The 25,563-nt window shown below is 49.4% G+C and overlaps 1 protein-coding gene across 4 annotated transcripts in view; it reads right to left on the bottom strand.

Annotated features, from left to right (window-relative positions):
* Window positions 1–11,762: 11,762 nt before the first annotated feature.
* LOC129831770 (rho guanine nucleotide exchange factor TIAM1-like) overlaps window positions 11,763–25,563 on the bottom strand; it is an 86,822-nt gene continuing 73,021 nt past the window's right edge. For all 4 annotated transcript variants that reach the window (XM_055895203.1, XM_055895204.1, XM_055895205.1 and 1 more), the window contains 2 exons: window positions 21,260–21,432; window positions 11,763–21,042 (listed from right to left, as the gene is read on the bottom strand). In XM_055895203.1, coding sequence (XP_055751178.1) covers window positions 20,432–21,042; window positions 21,260–21,432 — 784 coding nt within the window. In that variant the 3' untranslated portion in view covers window positions 11,763–20,431. The remainder of the gene's footprint in view (window positions 21,043–21,259; window positions 21,433–25,563) is intronic.

Genomic DNA, 25,563 nt, shown 5'->3' on the forward strand with positions numbered 1-25,563 from the left:
AGCCTATGATATAGGCTACTGCACATTGCACACGCGTCACGCCCTGACCTTAGAGATCCTGTTTATGTCTCTATTTTGGTTTGGTCAGGGTGTGAGTTGGGGTGGGTATTCTATATTCTATTATTTGTATTTCTATGTTTTGGCCGGATAGGATTCTCAATCAGGGACAGCTGTCTATCGTTGTCTCTGATTGGGAACCATACTTAGGTAGCCCTTTTTCCCCACCTGTCTTGGAAGTTGATTTTGTTTGTGGCACTTAGCCTTAAGCTTCACGGTTTGTTTTGTATTGTTTATTGTTTTGTCGGCGTCTTTTTCGAATAAAAATAAAATTTACGCTCACCACGCTGCACCTTGGTCCACTTCTTTCAACGGCCGTGACAGAACTTCCCACCACCAATGGACCAAGCAGTGTGGTAAGGAGGAGCAGCGTGTTCAGGATTCATGGACTTGGGAGGAAATCCTGGACGGTCAGGGACCCTGGAGGCAGGCTGGGGAGTATCGCCGTTCACGGGAGGAACTGGAGGCAGCAAAAGCAGAGCGGCAGCGTTACGAAGGGACACGGCTAGCAAGGAAGCCCGAGAGGCAGCCCCCCCCCCCCCAATTTTTTGGAGACATGAGACAACTCCCCATGCTTACCGTGGCGAGCGTCGTACTGGTCAGGCACCGTGTTATGGGGTGGAGCGCACGGTGTCTCCAGTGTGCGGGCACAGCCCGGCGTCAGACCCTGGGAAGTACTCTCAGTGGCCCCCCGCCAAGGTCGGCACCGAATCTTGCTCAGACAGTCTGTTTTTTGAAGATAATATAATAGACATATTGTACAGATATATTGTTATACCCAAATTCTGACTAAAAACTACACTCACGGATATATAATTCTACTGACTAAAACCACACCCATCATTAATTAATTATGATTCTAATCAATTTCATACAATTATATGGTTTCAGGGTGGAGTATTCTAATCATTAATTTAAACCTATAAATTCTCCAGAGTGCCTCTGTGGAGATGGGAGACTCTTCCAGAAGAACAACCATCTCTGCAGCACTCCACCGATCAGGCCTTTTATGGTAGAGTGGCCAGACGGAAGCCATTCCTCAACAAAAATGCACATGACAGTCCGCTTGGAGTTTACCAAAAGGCACTAAACGGACTCTCAGGCCATTAGAAACAAGAGTCTCTGGTCTGCTGAAACCAAGATTGAACTCTTTGGCCTGAATGCCAAACGTCATGTCTGGAGGAAACCAGGCACCATCCCTACGGTGAAGCATGGTGGTGGCAGCATCATGCGGTGGGGATGTTTTTCAGCGGCAGGGACTGGGAGACTAGTCAGGATCGAGGAAAAGATAAAAGGAGCAAAGTGCAGAGAGAGATCCTTGATGAAAACCTGCTCCAGAGCGCTCAGGACCTCAGACTGGGGCAAAGGTTCACCTTCCAACAGGACAACGACCTTAAGCACACAGCCAAGACAATGCAGGAGTGGCTTCGGGACAAGTCTCTGAATGTCCTTGAGTGGCCCAGCCAGAGCTATGGACTTGAACGATCGAACATCTCTGGAGAGACCTGAAAATAGCTGTGCAGCGACGCTCCCCATCCAACCTGACAGAGCTTGAGAGGATCTGCAGAGAAGAATGGGAGAAACTCACCAAATACAGATGTGCCAAGCTTGTAGCGTCATAACCAAGAAGACTCGAGGCTGTAATCGCTGCCAAAGGTGCTTCAACAAACTACTGAGTAAAGAGTCTGAATACTTATGTAAAATTTGAGTTTTTTATTTTTATATACATTTGTAAAAATTCTAAAAACCTGTTTTTACTTTGTTATTATGGGATATTGTGTGTAATTTGATGAGGGGGGGAAAACGATTTAATTCATTTTAAAATAAGGCAGTAACATAACAAAAGGTGGAAAAAGGAGTCTGAATACTTTCCGAAGGAACTGTAGGTGTCGATACCTTAGAGCTGGTGTTACATTGAAACTGATCCCTCTAATGCCAGGCAGATTAACAGTACTCAGCAATGCTGCTGCCAGCTAATTAGCTAGCTGTCTACTACAGGTCTGTAGCTCTAAGGACAGGCAGATTAACCGTACTCAGCAATGCTGCTGCCAGCTGATTAGCTAGCTGTCTACTACAGGTCTGTAGCTCTAAAGACAGGCAGGTTAACAGTACTCAGCAATGCTGCTACTGCCAGCTGATTAGCTAGCTGTCTACTACAGATCTGTAGCTCTAAAGACAGGCAGGTTAACAGTACTCAGCAATGCGGCTGCTGCCAGCCTAACAGCTGGGTCATTGCTACAATGCGGAGCCTTTTGGACCTCATATCTTTTAGGAGGAAAAAGTGTATATTCACAAATATAATGTAGCCTAACAGGGTGAAAATGTATGAGTGGGATACACAGAAAATAAGTGTTTATAAGGGGTTTGTTTTCTTAAAGGAACATTACAATAAACTAACAGGGTGAAAAGGGATATCAGGAACACACAGAACATTTTAAATATAATAATAATAAATATAATAATCATGAAACAACGATATTGATGAGAGAGAATTTAACTAGTGACTATAAATAATATTTACTATTACATATTTCTCATGGAAGTTGATGAATAACACCCGAGGACATGGCAAAAAAGATCCTACACCCATTGAGAAGAAGAAGAAGAAGAAGAAGTGTCCATCTTTTTATGTTAATGTAAAGGACACCTGACCTTCTTTAAAGCCTTTTGGAATCCACATTTTACACCAAATAAGAAGTGATATTTCCTGAGGAGAGAAAAGGCACTACATTGTAGGAATGACCCAACTAGCCGCCTACCGGCCGTCTGTATCTCTAACGACGGACTAAAAGGTAGACATTTGACCATATATAATATATGGTGACAACTTACACAAAGATTGTATTTTTTTTTTTTTAAATCAAACTGTAAATTTGACGAATTCAGAAAACGGAGGCCTAAATAGACAGGTTTTATATGAGACGATGAAACGCTCAGGAAATCCAGAGGGGTTCATAAACGCTCTTCTTCCTCGAAGAACATTTTAATCATTTTAGCAGACGCTCTTATCCAGAGCGACTTACACTAGTGGGAGAGCATACGTTTTCGTACTGGTCCCACTGTGGGGATTGAACCCACAACCCTGGTATTGCAACCGCCATGCTCTACCAACTGAGCCAGCCACATTGGCACCCTATTCCCTGTATAGTGCTCTACTTTTAGCAGGGCCTATAGGGGCTTTGGCACCCTATTCCCTGTATAGTGCACTACTTTTACCAGGGCCTATAGGGGCTTTGGCACCCTATTCCCTGTATAATGCACTACTTTTACCAGGGCCTATAAGGGGCTTTGGCATCCTATTCCCTGTATAGTGCACTACTTTTAACCAGGCCTCATAGGCCCCACAGGGCTCTGGTGAAAAGCAGTGTACTAGGAAGCATGGGGAGAAGAGAGGGGAGGGGCTGAGGGGGAGAGAAAACAGGAAGAGAAACTGAAAACCAGTAGGACCAGTTGGGTCAGTCTGACATCATCAACGGGTTTTCAAACGTAAACACACCCCAGTCTCTTCCTACAGAGAACAGCCTGACTGACTCAAACTACCGTGACCAGGGAAATCACACCCCAGTCTCTTCCTACAGAGAACAGCCTGACTGACTCAAACTACCGTGACCAGGGAAATCACACTCCAGTTTCTTCGTGAGAGAACAGCCTGGCTGACTCAAACTACCGTGACCAGGGAAATCACAGCCCAGTCTCTTCCTGAGAGAACAGCCTGACTGACTCAAACTACCGTGACCAGGGAAATCACACTCCAGTCTCTTCCTACAGAGAACAGCCTGACTGACTCAAACTACCGTGACCAGGGAAATCACACCCCAGTCTCTTCCTACAGAGAACAGCCTGACTGACTCAAACTACCGTGACCAGGGAAATCACAGCCCAGTCTCTTCCTACAGAGAACAGCCTGACTGACTCAAACTACCGTGACCAGGGAAATCACACTCCAGTCTCTTCCTACAGAGAACAGCCTGACTGACTCAAACTACCGTGACCAGGGAAATCACAGCCCAGTCTCTTCCTGAGAGAACAGCCTGACTGACTCAAACTACAATGACCAGGGAAATCACAGCCCAGTGTCTTCCTACAGAGAACAACCTCACTGACTCAAACTACCGTGACCAGGGAAATCACACTCCAGTCTCTTCCTACAGAGAACAGCCTGACTGACTCAAACTACCGTGACCAGGGAAATCACACTCCAGTCTCTTCCTGAGAGAACAGCCTGACTGACTCAAACTACCGTGACCAGGGAAATCACAGCCCAGTCTCTTCCTACAGAGAACAGCCTGATTGACAAACTACCATGACCAGGGAAATCACAGCCCAGTCTCTCCCTACAGAGAACAGCCTGATTGACAAACTACAATGACCAGGGAAAGCACACCCCAGTCTCTACCTGAGAGAACAGCCTGACTCAAACTACCATGACCAGGGAAATCACAGCCCAGTCTCTCCCTACAGAGAACAGCCTGATTGACTCAAACTACCAGAACAACTAAATTAAACATGGACGTTACGCACATGGAATGGTATCAGAAAGGCTACCGTGTATAACTAACTATACTGTCCAGCTTTACAACAGTGAGATGTTCGTTTTGACAACACAATAGGGATCTTTAAGGGACTCGATAAGATGACAGTATATCACCGTCTCGTTCATTGACCGCTGGGTCGAGAAATCAACTGTTCTGGAGAAAACTGGTATTTACTATGAGGGGCGTCAGGTAGCCTAGTGGTTAGAGCGTTGGGCCAGTAACCAGCAGGTAGCCTAGTGGTTAGAGCGTTGGGCCAGTAACCAGCAGGTAGCCTAGTGGTTAGAGCGTAGAGGTGGCAGGTAGCCTAGTGGTTAGAGCGTAGAGGTGGCAGGTAGCCTAGGGGTTAGAGCGTTGGGCCAGTAAACAGCAGGTAGCCTAGTGGTTAGAGCGTTGGGCCAGTAAACAGCAGGTAGCCTAGTGGTTAGAGCGTTGGGCCAGTAACCAGCAGGTAGCCTAGTGGTTAGAGCGTTGGGCCAGTAACTGAAAGGGTAGCCTAGTGGTTAGAGCGTTGGGCCAGTAACCAGCAGGTAGCCTAGTGGTTAGAGCGTTGGGCCAGTAACCAGCAGGTAGCCTAGTGGTTAGAGCGTTGGGCCAGTAACTGAAAGGGTAGCCTAGTGGTTAGAGCGTAGAGGTGGCAGGTAGCCTAGTGGTTAGAGCGTAGAGGTGGCAGGTAGCCTAGTGGTTAGAGCGTTGGGCCAGTAACTGAAAGGGTAGCCTAGTGGTTAGAGCGTAGAGGTGGCAGGTAGCCTAGTGGTTAGAGCGTTGGGCCAGTAACCAGCAGGTAGCCTAGTGGTTAGAGCGTAGAGGTGGCAGGTAGCCTAGTGGTTAGAGCGTTGGGCCAGTAACCAGCAGGTAGCCTAGTGGTTAGAGCGTTGGGTCAGTAACCAGCAGGTAGCCTAGTGGTTAGAGCGTAGAGGTGGCAGGTAGCCTAGTGGTTAGAGCGTTGGGCCAGTAACCAGCAGGTAGCCTAGTGGTTAGAGCATTGGGCCAGTAACCAGCAGGTAGCCTAGTGGTTAGAGCGTTGGGTCAGTAACCAGCAGGTAGCCTAGTGGTTAGAGCGTAGAGGTGGCAGGTAGCCTAGTGGTTAGAGCGTTGGGCCAGTAACCAGCAGGTAGCCTAGTGGTTAGAGCGTTGGGCCAGTAACCAGCAGGTAGCCTAGTGGTTAGAGCGTTGGGCCAGTAACCAGCAGGTAGCCTAGTGGTTAGAGCGTTGGGCCAGTAACCAGCAGGTAGCCTAGTGGTTAGAGCGTTGGGCCAGTAAACAGCAGGTAGCCTAGTGGTTAGAACGTTGGGCCAGTAACCAGCAGGTAGCCTAGTGGTTAGAGCGTTGGGCCAGTAACCAGCAGGTAGCCTAGTGGTTAGAGCGTTGGGCCAGTAACCAGCAGGTAGCCTAGTGGTTAGAGCGTAGAGGTGGCAGGTAGCCTAGTGGTTAGAGCGTTGGGCCAGTAACCAGCAGGTAGCCTAGTGGTTAGAGCGTTGGGCCAGTAACCAGCAGGTAGCCTAGTGGTTAGAGCGTTGGGCCAGTAACCAGCAGGTAGCCTAGTGGTTAGAGCTTAGAGGTGGCAGGTAGCCTAGTGGTTAGAGCGTTGGGCCAGTAACCAGCAGGTAGCCTAGTGGTTAGAGCGTTGGGCCAGTAACCAGCAGGTAGCCTAGTGGTTAGAGCGTTGGGCCAGTAACCAGCAGGTAGCCTAGTGGTTAGAGCGTTGGGCCAGTAACCAGCATGTAGCCTAGTGGTTAGAGCGTTGGGCCAGTAACCAGCATGTAGCCTAGTGGTTAGAGCGTTGGGCCAGTAACCAGCAGGTAGCCTAGTGGTTAGAGCGTTGGGCCAGTAACCAGCATGTAGCCTAGTGGTTAGAGCGTTGGGCCAGTAACCAGCATGTAGCCTAGTGGTTAGAGCGTTGGGCCAGTAACCAGCATGTAGCCTAGTGGTTAGAGCGTTGGGCCAGTAACCAGCAGGTAGCCTAGTGGTTAGAGCGTTGGGCCAGTAACCAGCATGTAGCCTAGTGGTTAGAGCGTTCGGCCAGTAACCAGCAGGTAGCCTAGTGGTTAGAGCGTTGGGCCAGAAACCAGCAGGTAGCCTAGTGGTTAGAGCGTTGGGCCAGTAACCAGCAGGTAGCCTAGTGGTTAGAGCGTTGGGCCAGTAACCAGCAGGTAGCCTAGTGGTTAGAGCGTTGGGCCAGTAACCAGCAGGTAGCCTAGTGGTTAGAGCGTAGAGGTGGCAGGTAGCCTAGTGGTTAGAGCGTTGGGCCAGTAACTGAAAGGTTGTTGGATCGAATCCCCCTGTCGTTCTGCCCCACTGTTCCCCTGGTAGGCCGTCATTGTAAATAATAATTTGTCTTGTCTAGTTAAATGAAAGGTTAAATAAATATTTACTTGTGACAACTTTCAACACTTTAATGGGAACTGATCTGAAAACAACACAGGCGTCTTACAAATCAAATCAAAATCAAGTTTGATTTGTCACATACACATGGTTAGCAGATGTTAATGCGAGTGTAGCGAAAGGATGTGACCTTTCTAAGGTTTGAAATATCTTGAGAGGCTTATGTGTTCATCGAGGAGCTTTAGACAGGATGAGGTCTAAACCAGGTTAATATCTGAGGAGAAATAAGTTAGGTACTTTGGATGAGGTCTAAACCAGGTTTATATCTGAGGAGAAATGAGTTAGGTACTTTGGATGAGGTCTAAAATCAAATACTGGCCACAAGTTTCAGGTGGAAAGACGTTTTGACAGACATCCCTAAAACTGGACGCTGAGCCCCACCTGCTGTTTGTGAATGGTATTACACGTTACGGAGCCAAACGTCACACACATCCTGTAAACAGATTAAGTTAAGAATAATAAAAAAATAACGATAAAAGATCTATTTTCAGCAGTAATTGTTGACAGTGAAACCATTCCCTCCATGTTTTTTAAATGGCACTCTATTACCAACATAATGCAGTACTTTACCAGAGCCTTATGTGACCTGGACTAAAGTAGTGTCCTTAATAGGGAAATGGGTGCCATTTGGGACAGACACTATATAAATTATAGTCTTGCAGACTCAAATTGTCTCTCCTCTCCTCCAGTCACGTCCCATTAAGTCACGCCCCGACTCCTGTCTCTCTCTCCACTCCTGTCTCTCTCCACTGCTCTCTCCTCTCTCCACTCCTGTCTCTCCACTCGTCTCTCTCCGCTGCTGTCTATCCTGTCTCTCTCCACTCCTGTCTCTCTCTCTCTCTCTCCAACCCTGTCCCTCCTGTCTCTCTCCACTCCTGTCTCTCTCCTCTCCTGTCTCTCTCTCCACTCCTGTCTCTCTCCTCTCCTGTCTCTCTCTCTCCACTCATGTCTCTCCTCTCTCTCCAATCCTGTCCCTCCTGCCTCTATCCACTCCTGTCTTTCCTTCCTCTCCACTCCTGTCTCTCTCTCCACTCCTGTCTTTCCTTCCTCTCCACTCCTGTCTCTCTCTCCAGTCCTGTCTTTCCTTCCTCTCCACTCCTGTCTCTCTCTCCAGTCCTGTCTTTCCTTCCTCTCCACTCCTGTCTCTCTCTCCAGTCCTGTCTCTCTCTCCACTCCTGTCTCTCTCTCCACTCCTGTCTCTCTCTCCACTCCTGTCTCTCTCTCCACTCCTGTCTATCTCCACCCAGGCTGTGATGGATTCCATCAACAGGAGGGACTGACCCGTCACAGGGTGTCGTCATGGTGACTCCAGCCGCAGCTCAGGCCTCAGCAACACTCTATAATGTAGTGCTGCAGTAACAGAGCCCTGTTCCCTCTCTGCTGTCTCCTCTCTTCCACTGCACTGTGTGGAACGAACACACACACACCCACCCCCTGTCACTGTCAATTACCCCTGTTCCATAGATCAGAGGGAGAGATGGTTCCGGACTCCATCAAGCCACTGATTAGCCGTGTTAGTTAGGTGAGTGACAAGGTGTGTATCTATGAGGAGTGACAGGTTGCTAACGCAGGCCAGCCAGGGTGACTCCCCTGTCAACATAACGTATGTGTCCGCAGGACAGCCGGTTCCCTATTCAGTGCACTATATAAGAGAATAGGTAGCCATTTGGGTCACGACCTTGTCTTCACAAGGACTAAAAATAAAGTAGAGGAGGACAGGGATTGGTTGGGTTTAATGGCATATGTTTTTGTCCAAGGAAAACACCGGTACATTAATCTCCTGCCGGACATAGTCCTGATCTGTCCCTTTAGTCGTTACAGACCAGAGCAGACTGACAGGGAGGGATGGGCTCAGGGAGGGTGATCTGTCCCTTTAGTCGTTACAGACCAGAGCAGACTGACAGGGAGGGATGGGCTCACCTGATCTGTCCCTTTAGTCGTTACAGACCAGCGCAGACTGACAGGGAGGGATGGGCTCAGGGTGGGGAAACCACGGTTTCTCCTTGTTTTCAAGTGCCAAGCATATACACTGCGATACTCCTCCCTGTCCATCTCTCCCTTCCTGTCCCTCTCCACCTCCCTGTCCCTTTCCCTCTCCACCTCCCTGTCCCTCTCCTCCTCCCTGTCCCTCTCCACCTCCTTGTCCCTCTCCACCTCCCTTTCCCTCTCCTCCTCCCTGTCCCTCTCCACCTCCCTGTCCCTCTCCACCTCCCTGTCCCTTTCCCTCTCCACCTCCCTGTCCCTCTCCACCTCCCTTTCCCTCTCTCCCTCCCTTTCCCTCTCCACCTCCCTGTCCCTTTCCCTGTCTCCCTCCCTTTCCCTCTCCACCTCCCTGTCCCTTTCCCTCTCCACCTCCCTGTCCCTCTCTCCCTCCCCACCTCCCTGTCCCTGTCCCTCTCCACCTCCCTGTCCCTCTCTCCCTCCCTTTCCCTCTCCACCTCCCTGTCCCTCTCCACCTCCCTGTCCCTGTCCCTCTCCACCTCCCTGTCCCTCTCTCCCTCCCTCTCCACCTCCCTGTCCCTGTCCTCCTACCTGTCCCTGTCCCTCTCCTCCTCCCTGTCCCTGTCCCTTTCCTCCTCCCTGTCCCTCTCTCCCTCCCTGTCCCTCTCCACCTCCCTGTCCCTCTCCACCTCCCTGTCCCTCTCTCCCTCCCTGTCCCTCTCCACCTCCCTGTCCCTCTCCACCTCCCTGTCCCTCTCTCCCTCCCTGTCCCTCTCCACCTCAATGTCCCTCTCCACCTCCCTGTCACTCTCCACCTCCCTGTCCCTCTCCTCCTCCCTGTCCCTCTCCTCCTCCCTGTCCCTCTCCACCTCCCCTGTCCCTCTCCCTCTCCACCTCCCTGTCCCTCTCCACCTCCCTGTCCACCTCCCTGTCCCTCTCCCTGTCCCTCTCTCCCTCCCTGTCCCTGTCCTCCTCCCTGTCCCTCTCCTCCTCCCTGTCCCTCTCCTCCTCCCTGTCCCTGTCTCTCTCCACCTCCCTGTCCCTGTCCCTCTCCACCTCCCTGTCCCTCTCCACCTCCCCTGTCCCTCTCCCTCTCCACCTCCCTGTCCCTCTCCACCTCCCTGTCCACCTCCCTGTCCCTCTCCCTGTCCCTCTCTCCCTCCCTGTCCCTGTCCTCCTCCCTGTCCCTCTCCTCCTCCCTGTCCCTCTCCACCTCCCTGTCCCTCTCCACCTCCCTGTCCCTCTCCTCCTCCCTGTCCCTCTCCTCCTCCCTGTCCCTCTCCACCTCCCCTGTCCCTCTCCCTCTCCACCTCCCTGTCCCTCTCCACCTCCCTGTCCACCTCCCTGTCCCTCTCCCTGTCCCTCTCTCCCTCCCTGTCCCTGTCCTCCTCCCTGTCCCTCTCCTCCTCCCTGTCCCTCTCCTCCTCCCTGTCCCTGTCTCTCTCCACCTCCCTGTCCCTGTCCCTCTCCACCTCCCTGTCTCTCTCCACCTCCCTGTCCCTGTTCCTCTCCACCTCCCTGTCCCTGTTCCTCTCCACCTCCCTGTCCCTCTCCTCCTCCCTGTCCCTCTCCTCCTCCCTGTCCCTCTCCACCTCCCCTGTCCCTCTCCACCTCCCTGTCCCTCTCCACCTCCCTGTCCCTCTCCCTGTCCCTCTCTCCCTCCCTGTCCCTGTCCTCCTCCCTGTCCCTCTCCACCTCCCTGTCCCTGTCTCTCTCCACCTCCCTGTCCCTGTCTCTCTCCACCTCCCTGTCCCTGTCCCTCTCCACCTCCCTGTCCCTCTCCACCTCCCTGTCCCTGTTCCTCTCCACCTCCCTGTCCCTGTCCCTCTCCACCTCCCTGTCCCTCTCCACCTCCCTGTCCCTCTCTCCCTCTCCACCTCCCTGTCCCTCTCCACCTCCCTGTCCCTCTCCACCTCCCTGTCCCTCTCCACCTCCCTGTCCCCCTCCACCTCCCTGTCCCTCTCCACCTCCCTGTCCCTCTCCACCTCCCTGTCCCTGTCCTTCTCCTCCTCCCTGTGCCTCTCTCCCTCCCTGTCCCTCTCCTCCTCCCTGTCCCTCTCCTCCTCTCTCCCTCCCTGTCCCTGTCCCTCTCTCCCTCCCTCCCTGTCCCTCTCCTCCCTCCCTCCCTGTCCCTCTCCTCCTCCCTGTCCCTCTCTCCCTCCCTGTCCCTCTCCACCTCCCTGTCCCTGTCCCTCTCCACCCCCCTGTCCCTGTCCCTCTCCACCTCCCTGTCCCTCTCTCCCTCCTCCTTCCTGTCTTTCTTTCCTTCGCCTCAGTCTTTCCCCTCCAGAGACCTGACCCGTTCTTTTCGTTATCCTAATGGCTGTAAGCAGGACAATCATGCTGCTAGTTTGGCAGCTTCTCAATGAGACAGGTTGGCCTCTTGTTCAGAATGTTCCTATGCAACAGACCTCCTCTCACCTCTTTCTCTGGCTCCCATCTATCTCTCTCTTTTCATCCCTCGTCGACTGTGCTTGTCCGAGCATGTCTGACTTCAGCGGCTGCTCTGAGGTCTTGAAAGTCAGTTTTCAGCGGTTCTGCTTTTCACCTGCTGTTCTGAAACGGGGTGGTCTTCTCTTTATCACGGTGTGTGTGGTCTTCTCTTTATCACGGTGTGTGTGGTCTTCTCTTTATCACGGTGTGTGTGGTCTTCTCCCTCTTTCCGGATCACATAGAGGAAGATTTTTTCTCAGAATGAGCTATTTTCCCCAGACATGTCTGGGCACATCAGACATAAATGTTTATTTTCTCTCCGTCTCTCGCCAAAACGGTTCTCTACAACATTTCACAGTCCCATAGAGGCTGAGGTTGAACCAAACCACGACAGAAAACAACAGTACAGTGCTGTAAATGACAAGTAGGAAACCAATTTATTTGATACGATATCAACACATTGTAATATTTACATACAGAGTAATACAAATGTAGTCTCAGTAGCACAATGGGTTGTTTCACAAGTATTATAATTATTAATAGTATTATTATAATTGGAGTATTTATGTTTACACATATTCGCCATCTTGATTGCATCCAGCAAGTTTGGAATTTATTTGAGAAATACATTTTCTGGGGGGGGGGGGGTCTGTTGTGGTGGCAAATTATCATCAACACCAATTCACTAGATGAAAAAAATAAAATCAAGGCAATTGATAATGCATTATCGGTGGTGAACGACAGAGAACTGCAAGATTTAATTTCTTAACTGAAAAAGACTATTGAATGCATGTGCAAGATGTCCCCAGCAAGAATGTGCACGAAGAGTTAGTATTCATAAAGATAATGTAGTAATTAGAACTGGGGGAATGAAGAGTAATCACAAAGATAATGTAGTAATTAGAACTGGGGGGAATGAAGAGTAATCACAAAGATAATGTAGTAATTAGAACTGGTGGAATGAAGTGTAATCACAAAGATAATGTAGTAATTAGAACTGGGGGGAATGAAGAGTAATCACAAAGATAATGTAGTAATTAGAACTGGGGGGAATAAAGAGTAATCACAAAGATAATGTAGTAATTATAGAACTGGGGGAATGAAGAGTAATCACAAAGATAATGTAGTAATCAGAACTGGTGGAATGAAGTGTAATCACAAAGATAATGTAGTAATTAGAACTGGGGGAAATGAAGAGTAATCACAAAGATAGTGTAGTAATCAGAACTGGGGGGAATGAAGAGTAATCACAAAGATAATGTAGTAATTAGAACTGGTGGAATGAAGTGTAATCACAAAGATAATGTAGTAATTAGAACTGGTGGAATGAAGAGTAATCACAAAGATAATGTAGTAATTAGAACTGGGGGAAATGAAGAGTAATCACAAAGATAATGTAGTAATTAGAACTGGGGGGAATGAAGAGTAATCACAAAGATAATGTAGTAATCAGAACTGGGGGAATGAAGAGTAATCACAAAGATAATGTAGTAATTATAACTGGGGGGATGAAGAGCAGTAAAGGAACATGGTTGCCCCCCCCCCCCCAAAAAAAAAAGACGAAAAAAGATTACAAATTAATAATATGACAATTCAAGTAAAACAGGATTTTGTTAACTTAAAACACAATTCCCTTAGCCTCAGTGAAGACAGGGTTAATAAAATATCATTATTCTCTTCTATGTCATCAGAGAAGACAAACCAAATAGTTGTAAGACTAAAAAGCTAGCCTGGTTTCGGTTTTTCAAAACAGGAAGTCAAAATTATATACAAAACCAAGAAAGTAAATTGCTCCAAAAAACGCATCTGTGTTGCTAGAATAAAAATGAAAACACACAACTATAGTAGACGCTGCAAGACTTGACGAGGCTGTCCTCAAACCTTAATCTCTGGAAGGATTCAGATAATATACTATGGTACAAAAGCCGTCTCTCAGACAAGGTTCCCTTTCAGTCAGTCAACTTCGGTTCAACATACTGTAATGAAACAGGCAGGGAGCAGGTCTCGAGCCCGAGGTCCGGTGTGCTATCGAATGTGCCGCAAAAGCATGCTCGTGAGGCAGAATCCATTTCCGTGCTTATAAACCCAGGGTCGTTACACTACTCGCGACTTCGGTTGAAGGATCTACAATTACGCCTGACAGGGCCAACGAAATCCGCACTTCCCTGGAAGCTCCGACCTTCCACAGGTGAAAAGCCCGAAGCTCGGATTCACTCCTTCAATTATTCCGCTCTTCGCCTCGATGTGAACAGGACCGATTCAGGCTACTAAAACAAACAGTTGGAAAGCGAGACGTTACGTTGCCCCAACTAAATAGTCCCCCAGTCAAACGGTTATAGTATTTCTCTGAAAGATCATTTCTGAGTAGTTTGTCTCGGCTTGGAGCTCGGGTGGCCCTCCCTCCAACCAGTCAGTGTGCCCATGTAACAGTATAACTTTACGTCGTCCCCTCGCCCCGACCTCGGGCGCGAACCAGGGACCTTCTGCACACATCAACAACGGTCACCCACGAAGCAGCGTTACCCATCGCTCCACAAAAGCCACGGCCCTTGCAGAGCAAGGGGCAACCCTACTTGAAGTCTCAGAGCAAGTGACGTAACTGATTGAAATGCTAGTAGCGCGTACCCGCTAACTAGCTAGCCATTTCACATCCGTTACACCCATCGCCACATATTGCGGGCGAACTCCCTGGAAATACATGTAGCATTCTTGAGGGAAGCGTAGTGTTACCGATGGCAACTTTTCCTTCCCGGATGCCGACACAACTGCTGGGACGGAGGTGCAGGAAGCGGAGAGAGACTTGGGGCTATGGTCGGAACAGGTGGAACTAGCTTTAATACAGGGGGATAAGTAAGGCGGCTGGTTATACATACAGGGCCCAGGTTCGGATGACCACTTGGTGTCTCTTGACTACTTCGGGAGTCTCTCGGATGACGAAGAGGACTTAGTTCCGGGACCGCAACCTCCTCACGCTGCGGGAATAGAGGTAACAGAACTATGCCGCAGGGCGGCTATGCATTTTGGAGGTGAAGTGGCCCCGTGTTCAACCCCCACGGCAGAAGTCATCAAGGTTCGGTGAGAAGTTCGGTGAGAGGTTCGGTGGGAAGTTCGGTGGGAAGTTCGGTGAGAGGTTCGGTGGGAAGTTCGGTGAGAGGTTCGGTGGGAGGTTCGGTGGGGAGTTCGGTGGGAAGTTCGGTGAGAGGTTCAGTGCGAGGTTCGTTGGGGAGTTCGGTGGGAAGTTCGGTGGGAAGTTCAGTGAGAGGTTTGGTGGGAGGTTCGGTGGGAGGTTCGGTGGGATGTTTGGTGGGAAGTACCTGGCCCCACAGTCAAGTGCCACCTACCCGTTTCCAGATTTCATAGAAGAACTGACAACAACCATGTCCAACCCGTAATCAGTGAAACCAGTGTCCTGACGATATTCCCAATCTGCCCTTCATACCATCATGGCCACCTAATCATCCCCAGCTTCCAATTGGCTCATTCATCCCCCCTCCTCTCCCCTGTAACTATTTCCCAGGTCATTGCTGTAAATGAGAATGTGTTCTCAGTCAACTGACCTGGTAAAATAAGGGTTGAATAAAAAAAAGATGCTGCATGGGAGGGCCCCCTTACAACGATCTGGATGGGTGGGCCCCCTTTCAACGATCTGGATGGGTGGGCCCCCTTTCAACGATCTGGATGGGTGGGGCCCCCTTTCAACGATCTGGATGGGTGGGGCCCCCTTTCAACGATCTGGATGGGTGGGGCCCCCTTTCAACGATCTGGATGGGTGGGGCCCCCTTTCAACGATCTGGATGGGTGGGGCCCCCTTTCAACGATCTGGATGGGTGGGGCCCCTTTCAACGATCTGGATGGGTGGGCCCCCTTTCAACGATCTGGATGGGTGGGGCCCCTTTCAACGATCTGGATGGGTGGGCCCCCTTTCAACGATCTGGATGGGGTGTGGCCCCCTTTCAACGATCTGGATGGGTGGGCCCCCTTTCAACGATCTGGATGGGGTGTGGCCCCCTTTCAACGATCTGGATGGGTGGGGCCCCTTTCAACGATCTGGATGGGTGGGCCCCCTTTCAACGATCTGGATGGGGTGTGGCCCCCTTTCAACGATCTGCATGGGTGGGCCCCCTTTCAACGATCTGGATGGGTGGGCCCCCTTTCAACGATCTGGATGGGTGGGCCCCCTTTCAACGATCTGGATGGGTTTGGTCCCGTCATGGATTTGGATGGGATAAAGGGGTTGGGGCTGGTACACACGCCTCTGGTGGATTGGCTAGGAAGCTAGCTACCTAGACCCATTGACAAACAAGGGCATGACAAACAAACACTGTCACTTTTGGGCTTCTCAGCTGGAGAAGGTGTACAGTGCAGTGGGGGTGGCTGATCCCTGTCATCTGTCACTATGCTGCAGGTCTACCAGACCCGAGCTAGGCACGGCTTTAACCGCAATGCCTGTCTGCCTGGCACAGTCGCCCCTGGAAGCGAAGTGATGGATGGTCCTGCCACCTCGCAGGGAAGGAGACAGCCCCCGCGCACCGAGTTCGGGGATAGGTGGTGGCGTGGGATCGGGTCCTACCTTGCCAGCCGCCCCCCAAACACCCGCGGTGACACGGCCAATCGGGGAGCGTCACAGATGGCCGAAGCACCCCATACCCAGAGTGGACCGTGCTCCAGGCAAACGTTTGAAACATAAACACATCGTATTGTGTTTCAAGAGTGTTGTATATTCTGCACAGTTCAGTAAAACATCCTCCACTTTCAGAGACCATGTTAAGGAGATAAAAAATAAACAATTTCTCCCAGACCACCAGGGGGCGTCATGTACAGTGTCACCCTGGGTAATGCGAACAGTAATGTTGGGTTACAGGCTACAATTTGTTGTACGCCCCCTGCCCCCCCCCCCCCCCACCCCGGCGTCATCACTTCAACAGTTCCCCTGGCATCAGCACCAGTATTAAGGTAGGAAATATCCTCCCTGCTCCAGAAACAGGCAATACGAGTGGTTCCTCTGTCCAAAGCTCAGGACGGCGGGTTCCTGGTTCCAAAAAGGGACGGGGGTTTACGCCCCATTCTAGACATGCGTGCCCCGTGCCCTGAACAAACATCGCAGAGTTCACAAATTCAAGATGCTCACAAACCAGCGGCTGTTACAGTCCGTGTGTCCCCGGCCATTGGCTCAGCACCATCGACCTTAAGGATGCGTACTTTCATGTGCCCATGTACCCGAGTCACACAGAAAGTTCCTGAGATTCCATTATGAGGCAATAGCTTATGAGTTTTTAGTACTCCCGTTCGGCGTGTCCCTCTCACCTAGCATCTTTTCAAAGAGACTCACCTGGAACTTCTGACAGTGTACTGTTGTTGCCCAGATATGGAAGAGGTTCAACAGGGCCGACGGAGATCTTTACACATAGCGAAAAAACGACCAGTGTTGTCTATTTTTACTCAATGAGGGACCAGTGCGGTCTGTTGGGAACGGACGCTATGTCACACCAGTGGCCTCGAACTCTCCTTTACTCATTTCCGCCAGCGGTTCTGATTCACACTGGAGAAGGTGCACAAGGAGGGCTTACCATTCATTATTGTGGCTCCCTGTTGGCCCAGGCAGCCTTGGTTTCGCGGGAAATGATTTGCCTTTTAGGCAGAGACCTGTGGCAACTCTCGTTTGGACAGGTTTGGCAGGAGATTTGGATCCTATGGGCCTGGACACTGACAGGGCCAATCTGATGGCTAGGAGTTTACTTTTGAATTGTTTTGCTACCAAAAAGCCAAACCTTGACCCAGAAAATATAAAAACTATCGGCCTATTTCGAATCTCCTTTCAAAAAATTGAGAAAAAGCTGTTGCGCAGCGACTCGCTGCCTTCCTGAAGACAAACAATGTATACGAAATGCTTCAGTCTGGTTTTAGACCCCATCATAGCACTGAGACTGCACTTATGAAGGTGGTAAATGACCTTTTAATGGCGTCAGACCGAGGCTCTGCATCTGTCCTCGTGCTCCTAGACCTTTGATACCATCGATCACCACATTCTATTGGAGAGATTGGAAACCCAAATTGGTCTACACGGACAAGTTCTGGCCTGGTTTAGATCTTATCTGTCAGAAAGATATCAGTTTGTCTCTGTAAATGGTTTGACAACTCAACTGTAAATGTAACCCTATTACAGGGGCTGAGTCACTGGCTTACTGGTGCTCTTCCATGCCGTCCCTAGGAGGAGCGCGTCACTTGAGTGGGTTGAGTCACTGACGTGATCTTCCTGTCTGGGTTGCCGCCCCCCCCCCCCCTGTCTTATCCGGTGTCCTGTGTGAATTTAAGTATGCTCTCTCTAATTCTCTCTCTCTCTCGGAGGACCTGAGCCCTAGGACCATGCCTCAGGACTACCTGGCCTGATGACTCCTTGCTGTCCCCAGTCCACCTGGCCATGCTGCTGCTCCAGTTTCAACTGTTCTGCCTGCGGCTATGGACCTCTGACCTGTTCACCGGACGTGCTACCTGTCCCAGACCTGCTGTTTTCAACTCTCTAGAGACCGCAGGAGTGGTAGAGATACTCTCAATGATCGACTATGAAAAGCCAACTGACATTTACTCCTGAGGTGCTGACCTGTTGCACCCTCGACATCCACTGTGATTATTATTATTTGACCATGCTGATCATCTTGGCCATGTTCTGTTATAATCTCCACCCGGCACAGCCAGAAGAGGATTGGCCACCCCTCATAGCCTGGTTCCTCTCTAGGTTTCTTCCTAGGTTCTGGCCTTTCTAGGGAGGTTTTTCCTAGCCACCGTGCTTCTACACCTGCATTGCTTGCTGTTAGGGGTTTTAGGCTGGGTTTCTGTACAGCACTTTGAGATATCAGCTGATGTTAGAAGGGCTTTATAAATACATTTGATTTTGATTTGACATTCAGTCTGTAAGGGCTCCACCGTCCATGAGAGGGCTGTATGCATATAAGTGGCAAGCGTTTGAGCTCTGGTGTCAAGATAAAGGACTTGTTTCTGTTCAGTGCTCTGTGAGGGAAATCCGTATGTTCCTAGAGGAGCTGTTCGGGGCATTCTCTACTTTAAAAGTGTACATGTCTACTATCTCAGCGTCATGTGGGGATTGACGAAGCCTCACCGGGACTCACCTTCTGGTGGTGCGGGTTCAGACGGATCTCTAAATCTATTGCGATCAAATGGGATTTGGCACTGGTTTTGGAGGCGCTGTATACATCCCCCTTTGAGCCTCTGGAGTGAGAAGCAACATTACGAGAGAGAGACAGAGAGAGAGAGAGAGACAGACAGAGAGAGAGAGACAGACAGAGAGAGAGAGACAGACAGAGAGAGAGAGAGCAAGCGGAGAGAGTGGAGAGAGAGAGCAAGCGGAGAGAGAATGGCGAGAGAGAGTGGAGAGAGAGAGCGAGCAGAGAGGGGAGAGCGAGAGTAGAAGAAGATCATCGCCTACAAAACCTCCCTGCTCATGGCTTTGGCTAAATGTGTCGGGGATCTCCAGTTCCCCCTGGCGACTCTAAGGTGAAGTTGCGTCCAAATACGCCCTTTTCTCCTACAGATCCTTAGCGTTTGAGCTATTTTCACTTTTCGCCTCCTCTGTTTGCTTTCTGAAGAGCAACGGAGGTTACATGCCATGTGTCCGGTGCGAACTTTACACACGTATATTGAACGGGCCTGGGATATCCGGTTATGTGACCAGCATTTTTCTTTCTTCCTGTTTTGCTAATCCAGCAGGAGGCTCTCTAAGCAGCGTCTCTCCCACTGGATTTTGGAGTCTATCTCTCTGGCATATAGCAGCAAGGGGTCAGGGGTCACCTAGCGGTGTACGCGCCCACTCCAGGGGTTGACTATAGGAGATAGTTGGGCATCACCACACACTTGTGAGGTTTTATCGCTTGGATGTCACACAATGTGCTTACGGCTGGGACAAGGGAAAGTCACTAGGCTGCGCAATACGCAAAACCCAGACTGCCGCATCTGGTGTGGTCAGGTTCATTTAGTATCCGTTAGGGTTGGCTTGGGGAGGGATTATATTTCCCCATAAGTATGTTGTACCAAAGTTGACTGACTGGAAGGGAACGTAACGTTATGACTATAACTACTGTTTTCTGAAGGAGGGAAACGAGGTACAACACCTGTTTGGCCCAGAACCGCCCGTTCCTGGGCTCGATGAAGAGCGGTATTAAAATGAAGAAATCCATCTGAGCATCACACTTATCACCTGTGGAAGGTGTGGCTTCCAGCAAGGAGAGGATGTAATTGGGCCTTGTCAGGCGTGATTCTATATCCTTCACCCGAAGAGCGACTCCCCATAGTATGTTGTACCTCGTTTCCCTCCTTCAGGGAACAGTAGGTCACGTTGCGTTTCATGTGTTCAAAACAAATACGCACACTTGACAACAATGAGCAGGAACCTATAGTACCCCAGGAATCTGCCCCAATGTGCAAACCATGCCAATCAACAGTATTGATTAGGGTCCATGATTGTACTGTCAGACAGTGAGCCAGCCAGCCAGTCAGTCTCTCACAGTTTGGCCTCCACATCCCCATATGATTGGATAAGACCCCTCCATGTCTCCATGTGATTGGTTGATTCGATAAGACCCCTCCCCTCCCTGTATTCCAGTATTGCTCCCATTGGTGGGCTTCAGTTTGAGGTTCCCCAGTCTATCTGTACACTACAAGGCTTTCGAGTAAACTGACGAGGCGATGTAGCAGCTTGAAGTAGCTGTGCCATGCATATCTATGCACATGGATTATTGATGGGTGCGGATTGATTGATTGATTGTTCACTGATCATCTCTTGAAGCTCATGGATACGTCCCAAATGGCACCCTATTCCCTTCATAGTGCACTACATTAGACCAGGGCCCTATAGAACCCTATTCCCTATATAGTACACTACTTTAGACAGGGTCCTATTCCCTATATAGTACACTACTTTAGACAGGGCCCTATTCCCTATATAGTGCACTACTATTGACCAGAGCCTTATGGGCCCCAAATAGTGAAAAGGGTGCCATTTGTAACTCATGTAAAGCTCTCTGTCTGAGTGGTGAGACACACTGTCTGTAACTGTCTGCTGGTCTTGTAGTCTAGCTCTGTAGTGTCTGAGCACCAGAGTCCGGGGGACAGTTCTCCCTGCGTAGCCAGATGTCCTCACCTTCCTCCCTAGGCCCCTGGTCATCCACACTCATCCCAGCTAGGTCACACTGCTTCCCCAGGTGGGAAAGTCTCATCCCTGGGGTGGTGGTCTCCATGGCTCCCTGGGGCTGGGGATGTTTAGGGCCCCTCTCTTGGCCTTCCTCTCCCAGGGAAAGGGCAACTACAGGCCCCTCTAGGTCTGTGTTGGATAGTGATTCAGTGGAAGGTCCTCTGACAGACAGGTACAAATCCTCATCGCCACTAAGGATCTCTGTTTGTTTCACGTCTCCTCCTCCTTTCACCTCCTTCTGCGCCTCCTGCTCCTCCTCGTAGCGCTCCAGGTCAAACTGCTCCTCCACCCAGCGGTCTGTATCCCCTGCCTGCACCTCCCCCCGTTCCTTTCCCTGTCCTTCCCTTTGTCCCTGTCCCTCAGGCTCTTCCGGAGACAGTGGAGACAGAGGGGACTCCTGGTCCGGCTCGCCGTCGAAGATGATGTCCGTGTCGATGGTGAAACGGTTCCTCACCAGTTTCCTCCGTCCCAGGGTCCTCGCCGGGTCTGACACTGCAGAGGAAAGAGAAACAGACATCACGGTTTCAGTGGGAATGCACGGATTAGATAACAACGTCAATAGATGACATGTAAAATATACACCACGTAAGATAGCTGTTAGTATTTACCTGCTTTAAAACACAATGACACAAGCAACACACACAACCCACGTCCCACCCACAATCCCCCCCCCCATACGCCTCTTCCCCCCCCCCCCGACATCACCTACCTGCTCTGTTCATGGCAGGTCTGGCTCCCTTCAAGGCACAGAGGCGTTTGCCTCCAAAGGGGACATACTGCTGGTTGGGAGGTAGAGACTCTGTCTTCATCAACTGACGTCGTTGTTTATCTCTTAAGATGGAGTGGACTGTCTTCAGGAAGTCCTTCTTACTGTCCACAGAACTGGACGAAAGAGAGATTTCAAAAGATTTGGCATGGGTTCCCAGATCCTCAAAAAAGTTATACAGCTGCACCATCGAGAGAGAATCCAGACCGGTTGCATCACCGCCTGGTATGGAGATGCTAAATACATTTTGAAAAGTGTAAACGGACTTTTTACTCCAGTTTATGAATGTTGTATCATCTCGACACTGCAGAGACGTTTTGGGACAAAATGGCCGTCTTCTTGGCTCTGCATCCAGTTGGTTAACTTATCTCCACTCCACCAGACGCTACAGAGGGTAGTGCATACGGCCCAGTACATCACTGGAGCAGGGCTTCCTGCCATACAGGATCTATATACTAGGTGGTGTCAAAGGAACCCAAGTCATAGACTGTTCTGATCTGTTACCGCACGGCAAGCGGTACCGGAGCACCAAGTCTAGGTCCAAAAGGCTCCTTAACAGCTTCTAACTTCAGCCATAAGACTGATGAACAATTAATCAAATGGCCTCCAGACTATTTACATTTACCCCCCCCCCCCTTTGTTTTTACACTGCTGCTACTCTCTGTTTATTATCTATGCATAGTCACTTTACCCCTACCTACATGTACATATTACCTGGACTAACCTGTATAGCATCATAGCCTCATTACTAACCTGTACCCCCCCCACACTTTCAGTACCCCCTGTATATAGCCTCATTACTAACCTGTACCCCCTGTATATAGCCTCATTACTAACCTGTACCCCCCCACACTGACTCGGTACCCCCTGTATATAGCCTCATTACAAACCTGTACCCCCTGTATATAGCCTCATTACTAACCTGTACCCCCCCACACTGACTCGGTACCCCCTGTATATAGCCTCATTACTAACCTGTACCCCCTGTATATAGTCTCATTACTAACCTGTACCCCTGTATATAGTATCATTACTAACCCGTACCCCTGTATATAGTCTTATTACTAACCTGTACACCCGGTATATAGTCTCATTCCTAACCTGTACCCCCTGTATATAGTCTCATTACTAACCTGTACCCCCTGTATATAGTCTCATTACTAACCTGTACCCCTGTATATAGTCTCATTACTAACCTGTACCCCTGTATATAGTCTCATTACTAACCTGTACCCCTGTATATAGTCTCATTACTAACCTGTACCCCTGTATATAGTCTCATTACTAACCTGTACCCCCTGTATATAGTCTCATTACTAACCCGTACCCCTGTATATAGTCTCATTACTAACCCGTACCCCTGTATATAGCCTCATTACTAACCTGTACCCCCTGTATATAGCCTCATTACTAACCTGTACCCCTGTATATATCCTCATTACTAACCTGTACACCTGTATATAGCCTCATTACTAACCTGTACCCCTGTATATAGTCTCATTACTAACCTGTACCCCCTGTATATAGTCTCATTACTAACCTGTACCCCCTGTATATAGTCTCATTACTAACCTGTACCCCCTGTATATAGCCTCATTACTAATCTGTACCCCCTGTATATAGCCTCATTACTAACCTGTACCCCCTGTATATAGTCTCATTACTAACCTGTACCCCCTGTATATAGCCTCATTACTAATCTGTACCCCCTGTATATAGCCTCATTACTAACCTGTACCCCCTGTATATAGTCTCATTACTAACCTGTACCCCCTGTATATAGCCTCATTACTAACCTGTACCCCCTGTATATAGTCTCATTACTAACCTGTACCCCCTGTATATAGCCTCATTACTAACCTGTACCCCTGTATATAGCCTCATTACTAACCTGTATATAGCCTCATTACTAATCTGTACCCCCTGTATATAGTCTCATTACTAACCTGTACCCCTGTATATAGTCTCATTACTAACCTGTACCCCCTGTATATAGTCTCATTACTAACCTGTACCCCTGTATATAGTGTCATTACTAACCTGTACCCCTCCACACTGACTCGGTACCCCTTGTATATAGCCTCATTACTAACCTGTACCCCCTGTATATAGTCTCATTACTAATCTGTACCCCTGTATATAGTGTCATTACTAACCTGTACCCCTCCACACTGACTCGGTACCCCCTGTATAAAGCCTCATTACTAACCTGTACCCCCTGTATATAGCCTCATTACTAACCTGTACCCCCTGTATGTAGCCTCATTACTAACCTGTACCCGCCCCACACTGACTCATACCCCCTGTATAAAGCCTCATTACTAACCTGTACCCCCCCCACACTGACCCCCTGTATAAAGCCTCATTACTAACCTGTACCCCCTGTATATAGTCTCATTACTAATCTGTACCCCATGTATATAGTCTCATTACTAACCTGTACCCCTGTATATAGCCTCATTACTAACCTGTACCCCTGTATATAGTCTCATTACTAACCTGTACCCCCTGTATATAGTCTCATTACTAACCTGTACCACCCCACACTGACTCGGTACCCCCTGTATATAGCCTCATTACTAACCTGTACCCCCCCACACTGACTCGGTACCCCCTGTATATAGCCTCATTACTAACCTGTACCCCCTGTATATAGTCTCATTACTAACCTGTACCCCTGTATATAGTGTCATTACTAACCTGTACCCCTCCACACTGACTCGGTACCCCCTGTATAAAGCCTCATTACTAACCTGTACCCCCTGTATATAGTCTCATTACTAACCTGTACCCCCTGTATATAGTCTCATTACTAACATGTACCCCCTGTATATAGCCTCATTACTAACCTGTACCCCCTGTATATAGCCTCATTACTAACCTGTACCCCCTGTATATAGCCTCATTACTAACCTGTACCCCCTGCATGTAGCCTCATTACTAACCTGTACCCCCCCACACTGACCCCCTGTATAAAGCCTCATTACTAACCTGTACCCGCCCCACACTGACTCATACCCCCTGTATAAAGTCTCATTACTAACCTGTACCCCCCCCCACACTGACCCCCTGTATAAAGCCTCATTACTAACCTGTACCCCCTGTATATAGCCTCATTACTAAACTGTACCCCCTGTATAAAGCCTCATTACTAACCTGTACCCCCCACACTGACTCGGTACCCCCTGTATAAAGCCTCATTACTAACCTGTACCCCCCCACACTGACCCCCTGTATAAAGCCTCATTACTAACCTGTACCCCCTGTATAAAGCCTCATTACTAACCTTTAACCCCTGTATATAGCCTCATTACTAACCTGTACCCCCTGTATAAAGCCTCATTACTAACCTGTACCCCCCCACACTGACTCGGTACCCCCTGTATATAGCCTCATTACTAACCTGTACCCCTGTATAAAGACTCATTACTAACCTGTACCCCCTGTATAAAGCCTCATTACTAACCTGTACCCCCCCACACTGACCCCCTGTATAAAGCCTCATTACTAACCTGTACCCCCTGTATATAGTCTCATTACTAACCTGTACCCCCTGTATATAGTCGCATTACTAACCTGTACCCCTGTATATAGTCTCATTACTAACCTGTACCCCCTGTATAAAGCCTCATTACTAACCTGTATCCCTGTATAAAGCCTCATTACTAACCTGTACACCCCCACACTGACTCGGTACCCCCTGTATAAAGCATCATTACTAACCTTTACCCCCTGTATAAAGCCTCATTACTAACCTGTATCCCTGTATAAAGCCTCATTACTAACCTGTACCCCCCCCACACTGACCCCCTGTATATAGCCTCATTACTAACCTGTACCCCCCCCCCACACTGACCCCCTGTATATAGTCTCATTACTAACCTGTACCCCTCCACACTGACTCATTACCCCCTGTATAAAGCCTCATTACTAACCTGTACCCCCCACACTGACTCGGTACCCCCTGTATAAAGCCTCATTACTAACCTGTACCAACCCCACACTGACACCCTGTATAAAGCCTCATTACTAACCTGTACCCCCTGTATAAAGCCTCATTACTAACCTTTAACCCCTGTATATAGCCTCATTACTAACCTGTACCCCCTGTATAAAGCCTCATTACTAACCTGTACCCCCCCACACTGACTCGGTACCCCCTGTATATAGCCTCATTACTAACCTGTACCCCTGTATAAAGACTCATTACTAACCTGTACCCCCTGTATAAAGCCTCATTACTAACC

This window comes from Salvelinus fontinalis, chromosome 33, assembly GCF_029448725.1.
Source record: "Salvelinus fontinalis isolate EN_2023a chromosome 33, ASM2944872v1, whole genome shotgun sequence".
Taxonomy (NCBI): Eukaryota; Metazoa; Chordata; class Actinopteri; order Salmoniformes; family Salmonidae; genus Salvelinus; species Salvelinus fontinalis.